This window comes from Saccostrea echinata, unplaced genomic scaffold (genome assembly GCF_033153115.1).
Source record: "Saccostrea echinata isolate AGI-Se365-2 ecotype Australia unplaced genomic scaffold, CSIRO_AGI_Sech_v1 ptg000001l, whole genome shotgun sequence".
Classification (NCBI taxonomy): Eukaryota; Metazoa; Mollusca; class Bivalvia; order Ostreida; family Ostreidae; genus Saccostrea; species Saccostrea echinata.
This window is the reverse complement of record NW_026889750.1, coordinates 33,461,458-33,478,934: the sequence shown is the minus strand read 5'-3', so window position 1 is coordinate 33,478,934 and position 17,477 is coordinate 33,461,458. Positions and strand designations below refer to the sequence as shown.

At 32.8% G+C, this 17,477-nt stretch overlaps 1 protein-coding gene and 1 long non-coding RNA gene across 2 annotated transcripts; both read left to right on the top strand.

Moving 5' to 3' along the window:
• Positions 1-458: 458 nt before the first annotated feature.
• LOC133178477 (uncharacterized) lies at positions 459-4,041 on the top strand. The gene is made up of 3 exons (XR_009719982.1): positions 459-511; positions 2,387-2,474; positions 3,933-4,041. It is a non-coding gene; the product is annotated as an uncharacterized LOC133178477 (long non-coding RNA).
• A 7,699-nt stretch (positions 4,042-11,740) lies between these two features.
• On the top strand, positions 11,741-16,065 carry LOC133178465 (beta-lactamase domain-containing protein 2-like). Its single transcript, XM_061313164.1, has 8 exons — positions 11,741-11,890; positions 12,275-12,466; positions 12,827-12,926; positions 13,038-13,143; positions 13,298-13,420; positions 14,329-14,525; positions 14,722-14,973; positions 15,704-16,065. Exons 1-8 carry the CDS (start codon positions 11,748-11,750, stop codon positions 15,890-15,892), a joined length of 1,302 nt encoding a protein of 433 aa, XP_061169148.1. The 5' UTR covers positions 11,741-11,747; the 3' UTR covers positions 15,893-16,065.
• The last annotated feature ends 1,412 nt before the right edge of the window (positions 16,066-17,477 follow it).

Sequence of the window (17,477 nt, the reverse complement as noted above, 5' to 3'; positions counted from 1 at the left end):
TTACTGTGATATTCTTCTTCTGATTCTATTTTTATTTATTCTTGTTTCAAGATAGTTTTTTCAATATTGTCAATTAAATAGAGAATTTATTTATTCCCCTATTGAAAATCTTAGCATGTGTTGATATGCAAATGTTTATACAAAAATGTTGATTATTAAAAAATAAAAACAAAAGAAGACATTGATTGGCATTTTAAACGGTAAATAAGATTACAATTCATCAGAAAACATTCAAGTAACAAATGCGTGTTTAAAAATCATAAATATTTATCAAACCAAAATATGAGTCATGGAAATTAATTTATTCAATGTTATCCTTATTCAGAACACAACACTAATAAATCAAATGATTGGCGTAGAGATTTATGGAAAATTGTATAAAATGCGGTTATTAAAAACGCCAAACATCAACCATTCTCGATCGTTCACATACATGTACATGTAACAATGAAGAAAGCAATAGAAATATTCATTCTTCTTCAGTCAGCTGCACTAATATTTGGACAAGGTTGTAAGTATACATATTGCATTGTTTTAACTATATAAAACAGTATAGTATTATAGTATTAAAGAACACTAAGATCAGTTCAGTGGAAGTGATAAATGTATATTGTTTCATTGCCTTATATTTATGTTTAAAAATAAATAAATAGAATAAATATCAAATAAATTGACTGATAACTTAATCAATCATTGAATAAAAAAAGATAATTAAATTATATTGGATAATGATTGAAAGCTTTGTATAATTTAACATCGGTGTGTGCAGCCTGTTGTTGTTTTTTTTTTTTTTGTGAACAAAAACAAAGTCTTCGCGACTTAACTGCATTAAATAATTATACGCGCTTTAGAATTTTATTTTAGTTTTTTTTTTATAAAATAAAAACACCAAAATTTAAAGTTGAAATTTAAAATTTAATTGATAAAATTACTTTCATGTCTTAATTTCGCTTATTTTAGATGAAACGATAATTGATTGACAGCTTTAAAGATAATGTGCAGCCTGTTAACCTTTTATTAACAAAGTCACTGTCTTTGCGACATAACTGCATTTAATAATATATTTATATCATATTTATATTATAAATATAATTTTAAATAATTAGAACTTTATTAATTTTTTCTTTAAAATAAAAACACCTGAATTTTTAACATTTAAAGTTTTATTGATAATATTAATTTCATTGGCAAAATTTATTGTCATGTCACAACTCGTCTTAATTCTGGTGGAATAGTTGGATTATCTGGGGGTTGTAAATAAAGAAATATATATTTAATTTAATTTAGTTTAATTTCTCGTGTTTAAATATAAAAATTTTCATGCTTTACAATGTTAAACTTAAATGTTCATTTCTTAAGCTTGATAAAGTAATATCATATGCATGAGAGAATGAAGTGCAATTCATTATAAAAGCATGTGTGGTATGTTGACTCGTTCCAAAAAAAAAAAAAGAAAAAAAAAAAAAAAGAAAAAAAAAAGAAAAGAAATAAACAAACAAAAAACAAAACCAAAAAAAAAAAAAAACATTTGTAATATATTGAAGGTATTTCATTCTCACGTCGAGTATCTGATTTCACCGTCTTATTGCAGGAAAGGATATATTTAAAATCAGGGCAAAAAAAAAAAAAAAATAATAATAATGTGGTTGAATTTCTTTCTTACTAAATATAAAGAGGGATTTAATATTTTTCAAAAAAAAAAAAAAAAAATAAAAAAAAAAATAAAAATAAAAAAAATAAAAAATTTGAGGAAAATTTTGGTCATTTTGTTGTGTACTACCTTAAAACGTCAGAAAATTAAATTAATTTATTAAATTTTTTTGACTGGACACTGTTTTTAACATAACATAAGTACATCTATAATCCATTGATGAAAAAATACTCACTTGCAAATATGAATGTTGCCAACAAGAAAAAAATAAGTAAGCTGTGAATTACGTACTGAAAATTCATGCGTTGTGCAAAAAGGTTCACTTTGCCTATGCTTTTAGAATCAATTGTTTGAACTTTACATGGTCTTTAACTGTGGGACGTAAAATATACAAAAATCAAGATATGCTGCAATGAGTGTAGTGCGATAAAGCTGATCCTTACAAATATAATTATGTCTACTTTGCCAAAACTGCTTTAAAAGATTTGATTTCCTTTTCTGAAAAGGAAACTAGTATATATTTAAAGATTAGTCAGAAAATGTTACACTTTTTTTAAAGATAAAATTGAAATCAGACCTTAAAACAACAAATCCCTTTTGGTGATTATTTTTAGATTGGTATTGGGGGTTGAGGCAGTTTTTTGGATGGGTATTGGGGGTCCTGGTAGGTACACAACTGCAAAACGTAATTGTGCGTGCAATTTTACTGCTGTTATCTAGTGTTCTGTATTTTAGTGTGCCCTTCTGGGATTCCAATATACAATTGCTTCGTAGATCCGTGCAGCACTCCTGGTTGTACAAATATTGACTTTGCAACATGTCGGTAAGACATTAAAATATGTTTTATTTGCAACAGAAATGTCATATTATTTTTTGTGTAATTTGATCAATCTTATTGGTTTGTTTACTATCACACACAAAATTATACTTTACGATATTGACGTGAGTTACTAAAAATAACACAGGAAAAATCCAAGGATGAGTTTTATCAAGGTGATTTTTTTTTCAAACAAAAATGAATTTGCCTCTTATTTATTAAAAAATGATATAACAAACATACCCCTTTGATTCGGTCAATCCATAGAGATATATATCGACTTCAAAGAGAACTGATACATGCATGCTTTTCTGTGAATTCAGTTATTTTCTTTAGAGAAGTGGACAGGCTTTCGCCTACATCCACTTCTCTTCGCAAGCCTTTATGTTTTGATTCTGGAAAACGTGTAAAATGTAGAACCGGTGACGGCCTACACTTCAACTAACATCTCGCCTAAAATATGTCTGAATATACGTAACAGACGTTTTCTATTCACAATTTTAACATAAATAAAATCAACCGTCACAAGAAAACCAACCTTTACATGTCGTTAATCCATTTTTACAAGTTCTCAATCCCGGATTCAAACTAATGCTTTTCTACTTATTAGAAAAATTTGAAAATTCTAAGTCGGATAATTTGGAAAAAATTGGTGAAGACGCTTTTTTACGTTCAAAAAAGATTTTGACAATTCACTTTTGATTTGGCATATTATTCAAAATAAAAAAAATTCTTGTATTTATTTGTACTATTACATGTATAATACAATTAAAATGTAAATTTGAGTTTAAAATATATATATTACATTACTTCCTTTCTTTTAATACTAAAAATCTTTTCTTTTATTCTTAAACAGTATTAATTCTACCTTTCCCGAGAAACGAGAATAAAGATGTAAAACAAAGATCAAAAGAATTTGAAGGAAACTTGAGGAAATAATACCTCGTTAAATTTAACATACTAGACGATTTCTACTATTTCATTATCACTTTGTAAAATATTTCCAGTTTTATCCAAATTAGACTTTTTTTAAATCCTTCAGGAGTTATTTGTACATAATTTAAATCCGGGATGGAGAACTTGTGAAAATAATAACAACTTGTAAAGGTTGGTTTTCTTGTGACATTTGTGTTTATTTATGTTAAAATTGTTTATGTAACACGTCTAATACATACATTCCTGCCTGTCCACTTCTCTAAAGAGAATATGAAGTCAGTACATGTATATCTATGGATTGACCTCAAATAAGAGCTACATAGTTGAATAATATCACTTTGGTAATATATTATTATTTAGAAATAAACTGAGGTCTAAAGTACTTTATAAAGACAATTTCTACTGTGAATAATTATACGAAGTCCTCAAGTTACAATCTATGTCGTACTGCAAACCGAATAGTACATGTAATTTAAGATTGTCACTAAAAATTCTAAAATATGTTAAAGTGTGATTGTTTTTATCCAGTTCAAACTACTGCGGAGGTTGTAACAGGGACTACTATATAGGACAATTCAAAGTCAATCGCTGGTGTAACCCAAGAGAGCCGGGGTCGCCCTTCTGAAGCTGAGGTAGCCTTTCTGATAGTCAAATGTTGTTTTCATTCATGTACAAGTTTGTATGATCAGAGATTGTCGACGATTTGAAGAGAAAGGAAAGTGAAAGTGACACTTTAATAAACAAATAAGAAAATTTAAGAAATCTCTTGGTTTTTTTTTATCATAATCAATTTCAAATTTTGTGTCTGAGAGTGAATTCCACACAACACAAGTCAACCTAGTTTAATTTTCATAATCATGTCAGTCTGCTATATGTCAAGTCTGAATTTGTAGCTTTGAAGTTGATGTACAAATTGTAGTTTGGAGAGGTCAGAAAATCAAAACATACATGTATGACCATTATTCAAGTTATCTTAGCCCCCCCCCCCCCTTTTCTTCCATTATCAAAAGCAAACGGATATCGCTGCACTTTAACTTATTTAGAGGAGGATTGGAAAATTGTTAAATGATGATGACTGTTGAAACCAATTTATGACAATAGTACGAAATGGCGAATCGAATCGGAACTTGTTAACATGACTGATTTGATGAAATGATACTTTTTGTCATTCATTTTCCAAAGATTTGATAAACTGATGTTTTATTATTTCTTCTATAGACTGAATATATATGTATATGTATTTTTTATGTAGATATCGACAATTCTGAATTAAAATTATTTGTTAATGATTACAAAACCTGTGGTAGCATGTATTCTGGCCCTTAGGAACCAGGAGTAGGGGGGCACGGGTTGTATCCCCTCCCAATACTCTTGCCAATATATGTATATATTTTACTGAACAAAGAGAGCTAGTTTACAGTTTTGCTCCCCTGTAAAATTTTGCCAATATATACGATACATTAGAAAACTAAGCTATTATAATTTACAGTTGTGCTCCATCAAAAACATCTAAGATCGCTTTTTTTTCATTTGCTTGTCGACAATTTCTGTAAAGTTGTGCCCCCCCCCCCCCCAACCGATCCTTGTGAAATTGCTTCCTACGTGTATGATACATACATTCATTTAGCTTAAATTAAACTCGGACGTCATATGTTTCTTTTATAAAATTCTTACTTTCGCCTTAGTGGCTAAGGCGTCATTTTGTCCTGAGTCAAATAAATACTTCTAGTTTTTCCCATTTTTTTCTGGATATGAAAAATAGTTGAGATTTTTTTGATAGAAAGCATATACATTGTAATTTAACATTAATGACTGATGAATTTTACATGGTAAACAGTGCCGTGACAGTAAACATTGCCTAGAATTGGCCTTTTTAAGTCTTTATCAGAAAAGCAAACACTTTCTTCACATTTCATTTTTTAAAAAGCTTTTTTCATAAAATTGATAAATAAGGGTATTTTAAAGCCTTGAATCTCATTTTTCAGACAAACTTTTAATTAGCTCACCTGAGCTGAAAGCTCAAGTGAGCTTTTCTGATCACCCGTTGTCCGTCGTCCGTCCGTCTGTAAACTTTTCACATTTTCAACTTCTTCTCAAGAACTACTGGGCCAATTTTAACCAAACTAGGTAATAGTATCCTTGGGTAAAGGGAAGTTTAAATTATTAAAATGAAGGGCCAAGTCCCCTTCCAAGGGAGATAATTAAGAAAAGACAAAAATATGGTGGGGTCATTAAAAAATCTTCTCAAAAACCATTTGGCCAGAAAAACTAAAACTTATGTGAAAGCATCCTGGGGTAGTGTAGATTCTAAATTGTTCAAATCATGGCCCCCGGGGGTAGGGCGGGGCCACAATAGGGAATCCAAGTTTTACATTGAAATATATAGGAAAAATCTTTAAGAATCTTTTTCTCAAGAACCACTGGGCCAGAAAAGCTTAAACTTATGTGAAAGCATCCTGGGGTAGTGTAGATTCTAAATTGTTCAAATCATGACCCCCGGGGTAGGGCGGGGCCACAACAGGGAATCCAAGTTTTTCATTGAAATATGTAGAAAAAATCTTTAAAAATCTTCTTCTCAAGAACCACTGGGTCAGAAAAACTGAAACTTAAGTGGAAGCATTCAAGGGTAGTGTAGTATGGAGGGTAATCGCGTTCAAAAATCCAGACTTGTAAGTTTGTAAATCCAAACTTGTAAGTTTGTAAATCCAAACTTGTAAGTTTGTAAATCCAAACTTGTAATCGTATCAGTTTAATAGTATACATATGTAAGTAGGTAATTCCGACATCCTAGCATGTAGTTCCAAACATACAACTGTATTGACTTTGAGTTTATACTATGAATGTTGTATTTTTGATGTTGTAAACTCTGTTTTCCGGAATTTATATTTCCGCGCTCTGAATAAAACACAAAGACAATTGACAAGTCTACAAATGTAAAGTCTACACGTTTGTCGAATTTTGATAATGAGAACCTATGGAGGGTCATCAATGCCACAATTATTTTTAATGGTCTTATTTTCTTTTTTATTCTAACTTTTTGTTTTTCAAATTAAATTTTTCATTTTTTATTTCTCATTTTATTCTTACTTCTTGAAGGCGCGGAGCTAGTAGGGGGTCCGGAACCCCCCCACCCCTCCCCCTGAAATTTGCAGGCTTATTAAATGTTTATACTAAACGAACTAAAAGTGACCTTGGACCCCCCTCGAAAACGCTAATCTGTGTTAAGTTGACGACTAACCCCCTCCCCCAACACACACACGCGCGCGCGCGAAATAGGTTTTTCATGCTTGGGAAAGGAGTTTACTTTTTTTTTTTGCTTGTCAAGAAATTTCTGGGTTGGATTTTTTGGACTGGGATGGACCCCCCTGGATCTGTGTCTGTTCTTGTTTATATTTTCCAGTTTTATTTTATTTTATTTATTTTATTATGGCAATTTTGATTCCTTTCGTATTTTATTCTATCTTAAAATTTCAATTATGTTTCACTTCACCTAACTTAGTTAATACTTAATTTTTTTTGGTAATAACTATAAGCAAAATCGAAAGTATGTTTAAGAAAGTAGAACTTACAGAGTTAAACTAAGAAATCCGAATAAAATTTAAACGAAAAGAGGCCCTACGGCCTTTTATGTACAGGTACACAGAGATCTTGGCGAACAGTCTACAGGTAGCTACGAAACGTAGAAACATTTCTATGGAACATTTTTTTTTTCATTTTAAAAACCATATGATATCTTGCGTGTTTTCTCTCGTTTTCAAGCCCGTAGAAAGCATTTTCATTGGGTGGGGGTGGAGCAGTGGGCACAAAACAAAAATTTCTTGATAAACCCCTCCCCCAAACGAAACATTCCTGTTGAGGGGGCTCAACGATGAATTAGCCTTATTTCTTTTCTTATGTATTTACCGGCAAAATTATTGAGGGGGCACAATCAGAAATTGCTTTTTTTTATTGGTATAGTATATACTGGCACCCTCACCCCTACTTGCTACCTACGGACCTGGTTCGGGGCCATAACACTTACAATGTAGATGAGCTCACTTTTGACCCCAGTCTCTTTTTTCTATATACTATTAATTCCTTTGGTAAACGTGAGACTGTGATCAAAAATGAGCCCGTCTAAGTTTTATGGCCCTGGTGCAAGATGTTTCAAATATGATAAATATGACCGCCATTTTTGATTGCCCGCTTATGGTACACAAATATCAGATATCTTTAAATTGATATTGTCATCACATTATTTTTTTAAAGTAGGACAGAGAAAATTTTTTTTTCACTACATGTAACAAATCTCAGGTCCAAAGAAGGAGGGATCGAAAGGTTGGGCTCCCACCTTTTTTGTGTGGAGAATAATCTTTTGCAGCTGTTTTAATATGAGAATCCATTTATAGGCTGTATGCCTACCCCCCCCCCCAATCCCCCTTATTTTGCAGTATCATTAAACTCTGGCAAATTCTTGCTTTGAAAAAAAAGTTACTGAAAAGTTAAAGATATCCTAAACATCGCCTCCCACGAAGGAGGAGTTTGGGCAGTTTATTTATTTTTTTTTTCATCGTCAATTTTTTTGGAACCCCCCCCCCCCCCCGGTAAACATTGATCTTCATCTACTGAGTTGTTGTTTTTTTTTTTTTAAATGCTATCATTGCAGTTACATTGGTTCTTAATAAACTGAGGCACTGATCACAGTAGCCTAGTGGTTGGGCGCTAGCTTCGTAGGCCATTGGAGGGTAAGAGTTCGCTTGTCCTAAGTTCCTAGTGCCGGCCGACAAAATGTAAGACGTTAAACATGGTACGTGTTGGTAATGACTATTCCTTCGGCATTGAAAATCAAATTGAATAATTTTTCGGTTGAGACCTTAAAAACCGAAGCCCCTCTAGATCCGCGCAAGCCGTGAATAAGCGGGTAATGATTCATGTCACATCGTCAAATGAAATAAAATTAAGAAGATAAAATAAAATTGGAACATATAAACAAAAAGTTAGAATTAAAATTAAATAACAAATTCAAATGAAAATATTAATATAAAATTGGAAGTTAGAATAAAAAAGAAATAAAATCTAAATAATTTATTTCAGTTGGAAAAAGAAGAAGTTAGAATAAATAAAAAAGGGGGAAATGTGGCACTGATGCCCCTCCATAGTTTCTCATAATCAAAATTCGACAATCATGTAGACTTTACATTTGTAGACTTGTCAATTGTCTTTGTGTTTTATTCAGAGCGCGGAAATATAAATTCCGGAAAAAAAGTTTACAACATAAAAAATACACACATTCATAGTACATGTATAAACTCAAAGTCAACACAGTTGTATGTTCGGAACTACATGCTAGGATGTCGGAATTACCTACTTACATATGTAGACTATGAAACTGATACGATTACAAGTTTGGATTTACAAACTTACAAGTTTGGATTTACAAACTTACAAGTCTGGATTTTTGAACACGATTACCCTCCATAGTGTAGATTCTAAATTGTTCAAATCATGACCCCCGGGGATAGGGCGGGGCCACAAAAGTGAATCCAATTTCAACATTGAAATATAAAGGAAAAATCAGTGGAAGCATCCTGGGGTAGTACAGATTCTAAATTATTCAAGTCATGACCACAGGGGGTAGGGCGGGGCCACAGTAGGTATTATCAGGTGAAAAACAGCAAGGCCAAAGTTACTCAGGTGAGCGTTATGGCCCATGGGGCTCTTGTTTATTTATCAGAAGTAGACAATTCTTTACATGAATAAAAGTTAACAATTATTTATGAGCTTAAAAATGTTATTTTAATTTTTAAAACAATGTATGACCTGCAATTTCAGTGTCAGAAAAGACAAGATAGGCTAAGACCCTTAATGGCCCCTGTTTGAGGTGCCCCCAAGAATGATGCAATATAGTTCATCTTTAAAAACCTGTTGTCATCCCTATTACAAAATGAGTATTGATTCTGATTAATAGGATACACATGTGTCACAGGAAGATCACAAAATATGTCCTTTTCCTATATGTTATCATTTTTATGCAAATTTTCATCAAATTTATACCACATCTTATTTCAGAAAACATAGAGTACAAACTTGCCTATCTACCTAACATATATTTCATGCACTGTTGTCAGATGCATCTTGTGTATCCAAAGTGAACAGTGTCTAAAGTTTGACGAAATTCCATCAGAATTGAGAAAATTCGGTAAAAATTATGGAAATAAATTAGAAGTATTGATACCATTCTTTAAAATAAACTGTTTAAATTAATCTCCGGACAACACTACACCGAAATTTTACCCCAGATAAGCTTGTGCATATGGATCATTTTACCCAAGAACTGTTACACTGCAATTGATTACAAAAGAAATGAGCATGATAATGAAGCATGCACCCAAAACATCTTGAGGCAATAAAAATGCCACAATCTTACTGTTTTAAATTTCTTAATTTCGATAACCTTATGATTTGCAAAATAAAGAGGCCCAAGGGCTTAACCTGTTAACGGTCACCTGAGTATAATACAACACTGTAAAGGATCCACAGAAGTATAAAACAAAATTAACTGACAGATACGATGGCCGATATAAGCCTGACTGAAATAAAATTACACGGCTTATAATTTTGTCTTTTGTACATGTACATTTCTTGAAATTTGTACATGTACAAAAATATAAAAAATTACAATTTTCCTTAAAGACAAAATGTACATGTACAATTCTTTAAAATTGTACATGTACAGACAAAAAAATCTATAGCGGTATATAAAAGAACTTCTTGAGTTCAGATCACACCTTCTAAACAGAGAATACGAGGTAACTGAGACTGACCCAATTATAATGAATCCTTGGCTTTAAACAGAGTCATAAGGCTACATTAAGCCAAGAAAAACAAAGGAAATACCGAATGTTCCAATAACAAAGTATGACCCAAGAATCAAAGGTCTGAAATCCAAATTATCAAAATACTGGTCATTAGTTTTAAAAGATGAAACATGCAAATAAATCTTTCAAACAAAACTAATGATTGCATATGCTATACATAAAAGTATTGGTAATTTGCTGACAAAAGCTATTTTGCCATATAGAAATTACGGTTTGATCCCTGATGAAGGCGGAACCTGATATATATTTTTAATACACCATTACGATATCAAACCGCCGAAACACATTGTTGTCACATAACAATTAATACAGTCAATATAAAAAAGGAAATAAAAAAATCGCAGCACTGTGTCGGGTCCTCTAAATTTTGAATGGCGTGTCTGATGGATGTTGCCTAAATGCACCTGCTACAGATTTTTTTGTCTGTACATGTACAAATTTAAAGAAATGTACATGTACATTTTGTCTTTTCGCGAAATTATAACTTTTTATATTTTTGTACATGTAAGAAATGTACATGTACAAAAGACAAAATTATAGGCCGTGTAATTTTATTTTAGACAGGCTGATATCGGCCATCGTAGACAGACGAAGCAATGTTGGCAAAGAATTTCAAAAATCTGGTAAAAATACCCTTGCTTATTAGTCCCCTACCGGTGAAACCGGAGGGGACTATAGGTTTCCTCTGAGTCTGTCCATTCGTCTGTCCGTCTAGCTGTCTGTCTGTCTAGTTGTCCGTCTAGCTGTCCCTCTGTCTGTCTGTCTGTCAGTCTGCCCCACTTGGTTTTCCGCAATTTTTTCCTAAACGCCTGTAGATATTGAGCTGATTTTTGGTATGCGTCGACTTTACCTTGATTAGTTATAGATCAAGTTTGCATTTCGTTCCGCTTCAATGATTTTTGACGGAATTATGGCATTTTCTATTTTTAACGGGAACCAGATTACACTTGCCGGTAGGGGACTAGTATTGCTAATGCAATACTCTCAGAATGCTTGTTGCACATGTAACGTGCTAGACCCGAGTGATCTCCTTGAGATCATACTTTTCCCAAGTCTTATAGGGATGGTAATGAATGCAAAATATAAAAATACAATGGACACTTGCCAATTGTGTAAGGTATTCGATATATACAGATATGTTTTGTCAATTGCCTAGTGCTACAATTCAGTACACACAGACTTGGGTATTTGGCTATTTGCCACTTGTCACTAATCATAATAAGTCACCCTGGCTCTCTGTGATTCATTGATCACTTTGATAAAGTGTAAACATTGTAAAATTGTAAACATACACTATTATTTTTGGACAAACTGTGTGTGTATCTCTCACTCTCTTCCAAACATAAACATGATAAATGTCCCGAGATTTCCTTCCTCCTTTCCTGTAGCCCCGAATCATACGTCTTTTCTTCTATACAAGCTATCATGAGATACAGTCTGTATTTACCCTGACCTTTGACTAGATTACCGTCCACCTTTATTTGCCATGGGGGTTTTCAAATTATCACTTTTCGTTCTGGTGTTGTCCGGTTTGTTATATATTTATAAATACAAACATACACAGAATTTACAAATACCATTCGATGGACGATTTCATCCGGATTTTAAAGAAGTTGTGGATAATTTCAGGTACGATTTTTAAAATGCTGATAAATTAAATCTTTTATATAATTTAAGTGTCATTAGATAAAAGTTGCTTATAGTTTTTGATTTGAGGGTCAATAAGAAGGACATATCTACTCATTGATTATACAGCAATAATCTTGTCATAGTGCTCTTCAATCACATTTTCGCCAAATTCTGAAATTCTTTTGCTCTCATTTTGAAGGCACTGATCTGCAAATCAAACTGCTCAAAAAGTAGTTGTGCATAACGCATTTGGAAAAAAAAAATCAATTGATTACATGTATTTCTAATAAAGATTGCTTCAGTCATGAAAAACTCCCCAGTCATCGAGTTTCATCTACATGTGTTAACTGAAATGTTTATCTCTTGTAACTAAATGCTTGAAAGGGAAAACTTCGAACGTGGAATTGAGATCGGAGCCTCTCTTTCGATTTTTCATGAGGGGAAACCGTTAGTGGACGTATGGGGTGGGTATGCTGATGTAACCACAAAGAGACCCTGGACGGAAGACAGACTTTCCATTCTCTTTTCCGCCACTAAGGGAGTAACTGCTTTGTTGGTAGCAGTTTTTGTAGACAAGTAAGTCAAATAAAGCTTCATCGATCAGTTAGCGAATCCAGATTAAAATGGAGCTCTTGTTTCCTTGATCTTCTGATTTCGAAATAATTTTTCCTAAAATTATCCTTTTTGCTATTCCAAAATATTTGACAATGGTATTGAAACCAAACTCCTTTAAAGCCCAATAGCAGACTAACAGTCTTCTACTCTTTCTCAGGTAAGAAATAGGTACATATTAATTATGTTGTTTTCAGTGAGTGCAGTTACATGTACAAATTATATGCTAATCTACTTAAAGATAACAGAGCCCAATGCTTTGAAATCTCTCTTACTGTAATATGTACTTGCTATGGAAACTAGTTAAATTACATAATTTTTCAGAGGATGGTTAGATTACAAAAAGCCTGTGACGTATTATTGGCCGGAATTTGGGAAAAATGGAAAACATGAAATAACCGTAGAAATGCTCCTAAGCCATCAAGTAAAAGTTTCGAAGAAATTTAACTTTTTCTAATGATTTTTAACAGATATAAGCATTCTAACATTTAAATGTTATAAAATGGCTTAAATTTGGCTAAATATATTTCTTCAGGGAGGTCTATCAATAACAAATGGCACAATTCCAATGCAATGGATAGACGAGCACCCAGAGAAGGTCTACAGATTTCTAGAACAGCAGACCCCTTATTGGAAGCCTGGTACATAAATGTCTCAAGAAAAAAAAACCCCTCACATTTATTGCACTTTAAATGTCATATTTATTAAGTCCATACCGAACAGACCGGATTTACAGGGGGGGGGGGGATAACAGAAATATATTTTTTGATGTCTTAAGTTTCTCTCTATTTTCAGGAACTATGTATGCTTACCATGCTATCACATATGGACTTTTTGTCGATTCCCTTTTAACAAAGGCGGATCCAAAACACAGGCGTGCGGATAAAATTTTTAAGGAAGAAATAGGAGATAAATTTGGTAAAAATATATCAATTAAACCAAAATGTTTTCAGATATAATTAATTTTTTGTTATGATATAAAAGAATATGTGCAATTCATGATTGTGATTATTAACAAGTCTAAATTAATGGTAAATTCTTCATTTTTTTAATTAGGTATTTTTTTTTACATCCAAATTCAATTTTATAACATCCAAAGCAACAGATTAAAAATTCTTTTAAGGAGGGTAGATGGTCTTGACATTTTATATACTTTTCCACCTCCTGAAAATTTACAAGTTTAATGATGCAACTGGATAAAAGTGTTCTTTTTTTTAGTCCCCTACCGGTGAAACCGGAGGGGACTATAGGTTTCCTCTGAGTCTGTCCGTCCGTCTGTCTGTCTGTCCGTCTGTCCCTCTGTCTGTCTGTCAGTCTGTCCCACTTGGTTTTCCGCACTTTTCTTCTAAACGCTTGCAGATATTGAGCTGATTTTTGGTACGTAAGTGTATCTTGATGAGTTACAGATCAAGTTTGCATTTCGTTCAGCGTCATTGATTTCTGACGGAATTACGGCCTTTTCAGTTTTTAAGGGTTTTCCGCAATTTTCTTCTAAACGCGTTCAGATATTGAGCTGATTTTTGGTATGTGACTTTACCTTGATTAGTTATAGATCAAGTTTGCATTTCGTTTCGCTTCATTGATTTTTGACGGAATTATGGCATTTTCAATTTTTAACGGGAACCAGATTACACTTGCCGGTAGGGGACTAGTATTGCTAATGCAATACTCTCAGAATGCTTGTTGTTTTTGTTTTTGTTTTACTGTGCAAAATTGTCAAATATTATAAGCAAAACAAAATTATTAATGTAAATCAATTGTTAATAATCACCAAGCCTCCATTTTTGCCAGAAAAGTAAGATTGATATAATAAATCTTCTTTTCAGGTATTGAGTTTTACAATGGACTTCCATATCACTTATATTATAGGAAGGCCAGGTATGGGCCCACTCCATTCACTACCGTATTGTGGAAGACTCTTACTTCTCTAGATCTGGAACCACTCCTGATCACATACAAATTAATGGACCGGGAATCCATATTGTCTAAAGCTGTAACTTCTGGAACTGATGCAATCCATCTGGTATATCTTGAATTTCTTGAATGAAATTCTCTAAATGTATCTCTTTCATTCGTCATTTTGTGAATATACCTCTTGCTCGGTCGGTAGCTTTTCTATGAGATAGAGGGTGTCTTTCGATATCTTCAGTAAATATCAAAACAAAAGATAAATGAGTATTTCTAGAACATTCATTAAGAATATTTTTTTCTAAATTTAGGATACAGCATTAAATATCCCCGAGTATAGTAAAATTCCACAGTCTTCTGTAAACGGATATAGTAACGCTAGAAACCTTGCCAAGCTGTATGGAATCATCGCAAATGGAGGAAAAACCGATGAAGGAATTCTTCTATCAAAGAAGATAATTCGGGTACTAGAAGAACCTCTAACTTCTGGAATCGGTCTGGATGGAACGATAAATCCCACATTTGGTCGTGGAGTTATTGTTTTTACGGAGGACAAGCAAATGGTAAAAAATATACCATACTAGTGAATTATCAGATTTATGAGCGTCAGATATCATAAGGGGCAAGATCAAAAGTTCAGTGTCTGACAAAAAAACTAGATTATGTATTTTCCATCTTGAACAACCCCCCCCCCCCCCCCAAATGTGATTAAATTTGATTCAAATTAGATTATTAAGTACCAGTATTTATTACACTACACATAGCTTATGTTTCTTTTGTCTATTCAAAAAATTTTCAATTCAATTTATTGGCATCACCATGTTGGTGTACAGACAAAATAACGAATCAAATGACAGACAACAGAAAAAGAAAAGAAAAATAATATTTTAACAAATTGCTATAAAAAGAAGTGTTTCAATTAACAACAATTTAAAGTTTCATATATGTAATATATGTGAAGTCGGACAGCAAAAACTTTAAGGGCTCTTGACACCCCCTATCTATTTGAATTAAGACATTGATCTTTTGATCCCACCCCTATATACATGGACATGTATATGTAACATTAAAAGTTTAAATTTTATCAAGTTAATCTTATCTATAACAGTCAGACTGCTATATTATTAGATGTGTTTAACTTGGTAAAGTCTAAACTTTTATTGTTTAAACTTTTAAGATTTGTCTATAAATAAGGAATAATGTTTCAAATTTTAGCCGTGTTATAATTTTTTATTGATGTTTAAAAATTCAGAAAAAAATATACCATTCTATTTACCTTTTTTCTTGACTAAGATTGGGATTGGACATGGCGGGTATGGAGGACAAATTGCGTACGCAGACACGCAGAGGAAGACAGGATTTGCTTACGTCACTTCCCGGCTAAAGGAAATAAAAATGGAGGCCTTTTATAAAGAAGTCAAACAGTACAGAGATATATATTACAAATGTCTAAAGAAACATCTGCTAAAGAAAAAAGCGTAGCATTTAAATTGAATAATAATCTTACTAGTGTTTTAAAAGAGAAATAGCGATTGTGCTAAACTGCTCATGTATGTGTGCTAATTGGGACGGGTGAGTTTGTGAACAAATACCCATTGATCGGTATAACAGTAAAGCAAAGATAATAGATCAATAAATAATAAAGTAAGCAGAGATCTGACTGATGTAAACATTTCTTCAATGTAATTAAATAATATTTGAAATATATTTGTTCATTTATTGAAAATCCCAGAGAGAGAAAGAGAGAGAGAACTTTTTTTTCAAACAAGTCAGGGACGTGATCAGAGTGTTTCGGGATAATTGGGAGAGATTTGCTAAAGCTTGATGTCAGATTACTTTATCGGTTATTTGTGATGGATAGTTTCTATCAATTAATGTCTTGGTCTATGTACATATACAAGTATTTGCATTCTTTCCATCCACTACTCACTTTCTGGAATATCTTTGTACACATTTGATATTGATGCTCTGATTTTTATTCTAAGTTGTTGTCCCCTCTGTGTCCCCGGTTTACATCTGGACGCAATTCTCTGGCCACCCCTTATAACTTCTTATTAGGTGTGACTTAATTTTTTTTTTGTGTAGAACATTAAACAAAGTCGTTCTTATGCGATATAACAAGCTTCCACTAACTTTCTCAATAACATTTTTCCCCCGCTTAGATACAAAGTTTCTCTCATTATCACTGAAAACTTCTTCAGCCTCTCCCCCCTCCCCCCATAGGTAAGACATAAAGCTTTTTATACCTACTTAGCTGAGACGTAAATTTACATTGCTCCCCCCCCCCCCCGCTGATGCTGGCACCTTGCTGTGAATTAGACACTCGTGTCTCTTTCTACCTTGTGTACTTGGGCAGGACACCCACCCCAGCTGCTCCTTTGAATTTCTTTAATAACTTTTTATACGTATACGTGTAAAACAATGGAAATTGTTTCCTTTTAAAACACATAGGAAAACTGCTTTAATTGCCGTGCCAATTTTTGAGACTCGTGTCACTTTGTTAGATATTTAGTGCTTTATGGCCGGGCTTAGCATATGTATCTCATTTTACTGAGAATTCACATCAATTTTTAAAGTTTTACAATTTTTTCAACACTCTTGAATATCTAGCAATTGAAATATGATCCATCTTCCCACATTGTAAATTAATCTTTAAATGCTGGACATCTAATATAAACTTTTTTTAGCAAAAACTTTGAATAGACTGTATGTGAATCCTCCGATTTCCAGTATTTAGTAATTTGTAAGTTGTGGGCCATAGTCCGGCAGGACCGAGATAGGGACGAAGTTGGTCAAATATTTTAAGAATATACATGTATCAATAAAATAATGTATATACTTTTCTTTAAGTCTAATCGGAAGAGAGTTTTTCAGGATACCGATAAGCATGGTACTGATGTCCATACTTCAGTTATAGGATTAACCTTCCAAGACTTGGGGGGGGGGGGTGCAAGAAAAAAAAGTAAAATGTTCATAACATTTAGAATTTCTGTAATTACACACTCGGTCTTTGCAAATTAAATAAGGGGGTTATATATCTCTAAAAACTCCTTTGGCACAAACCTTT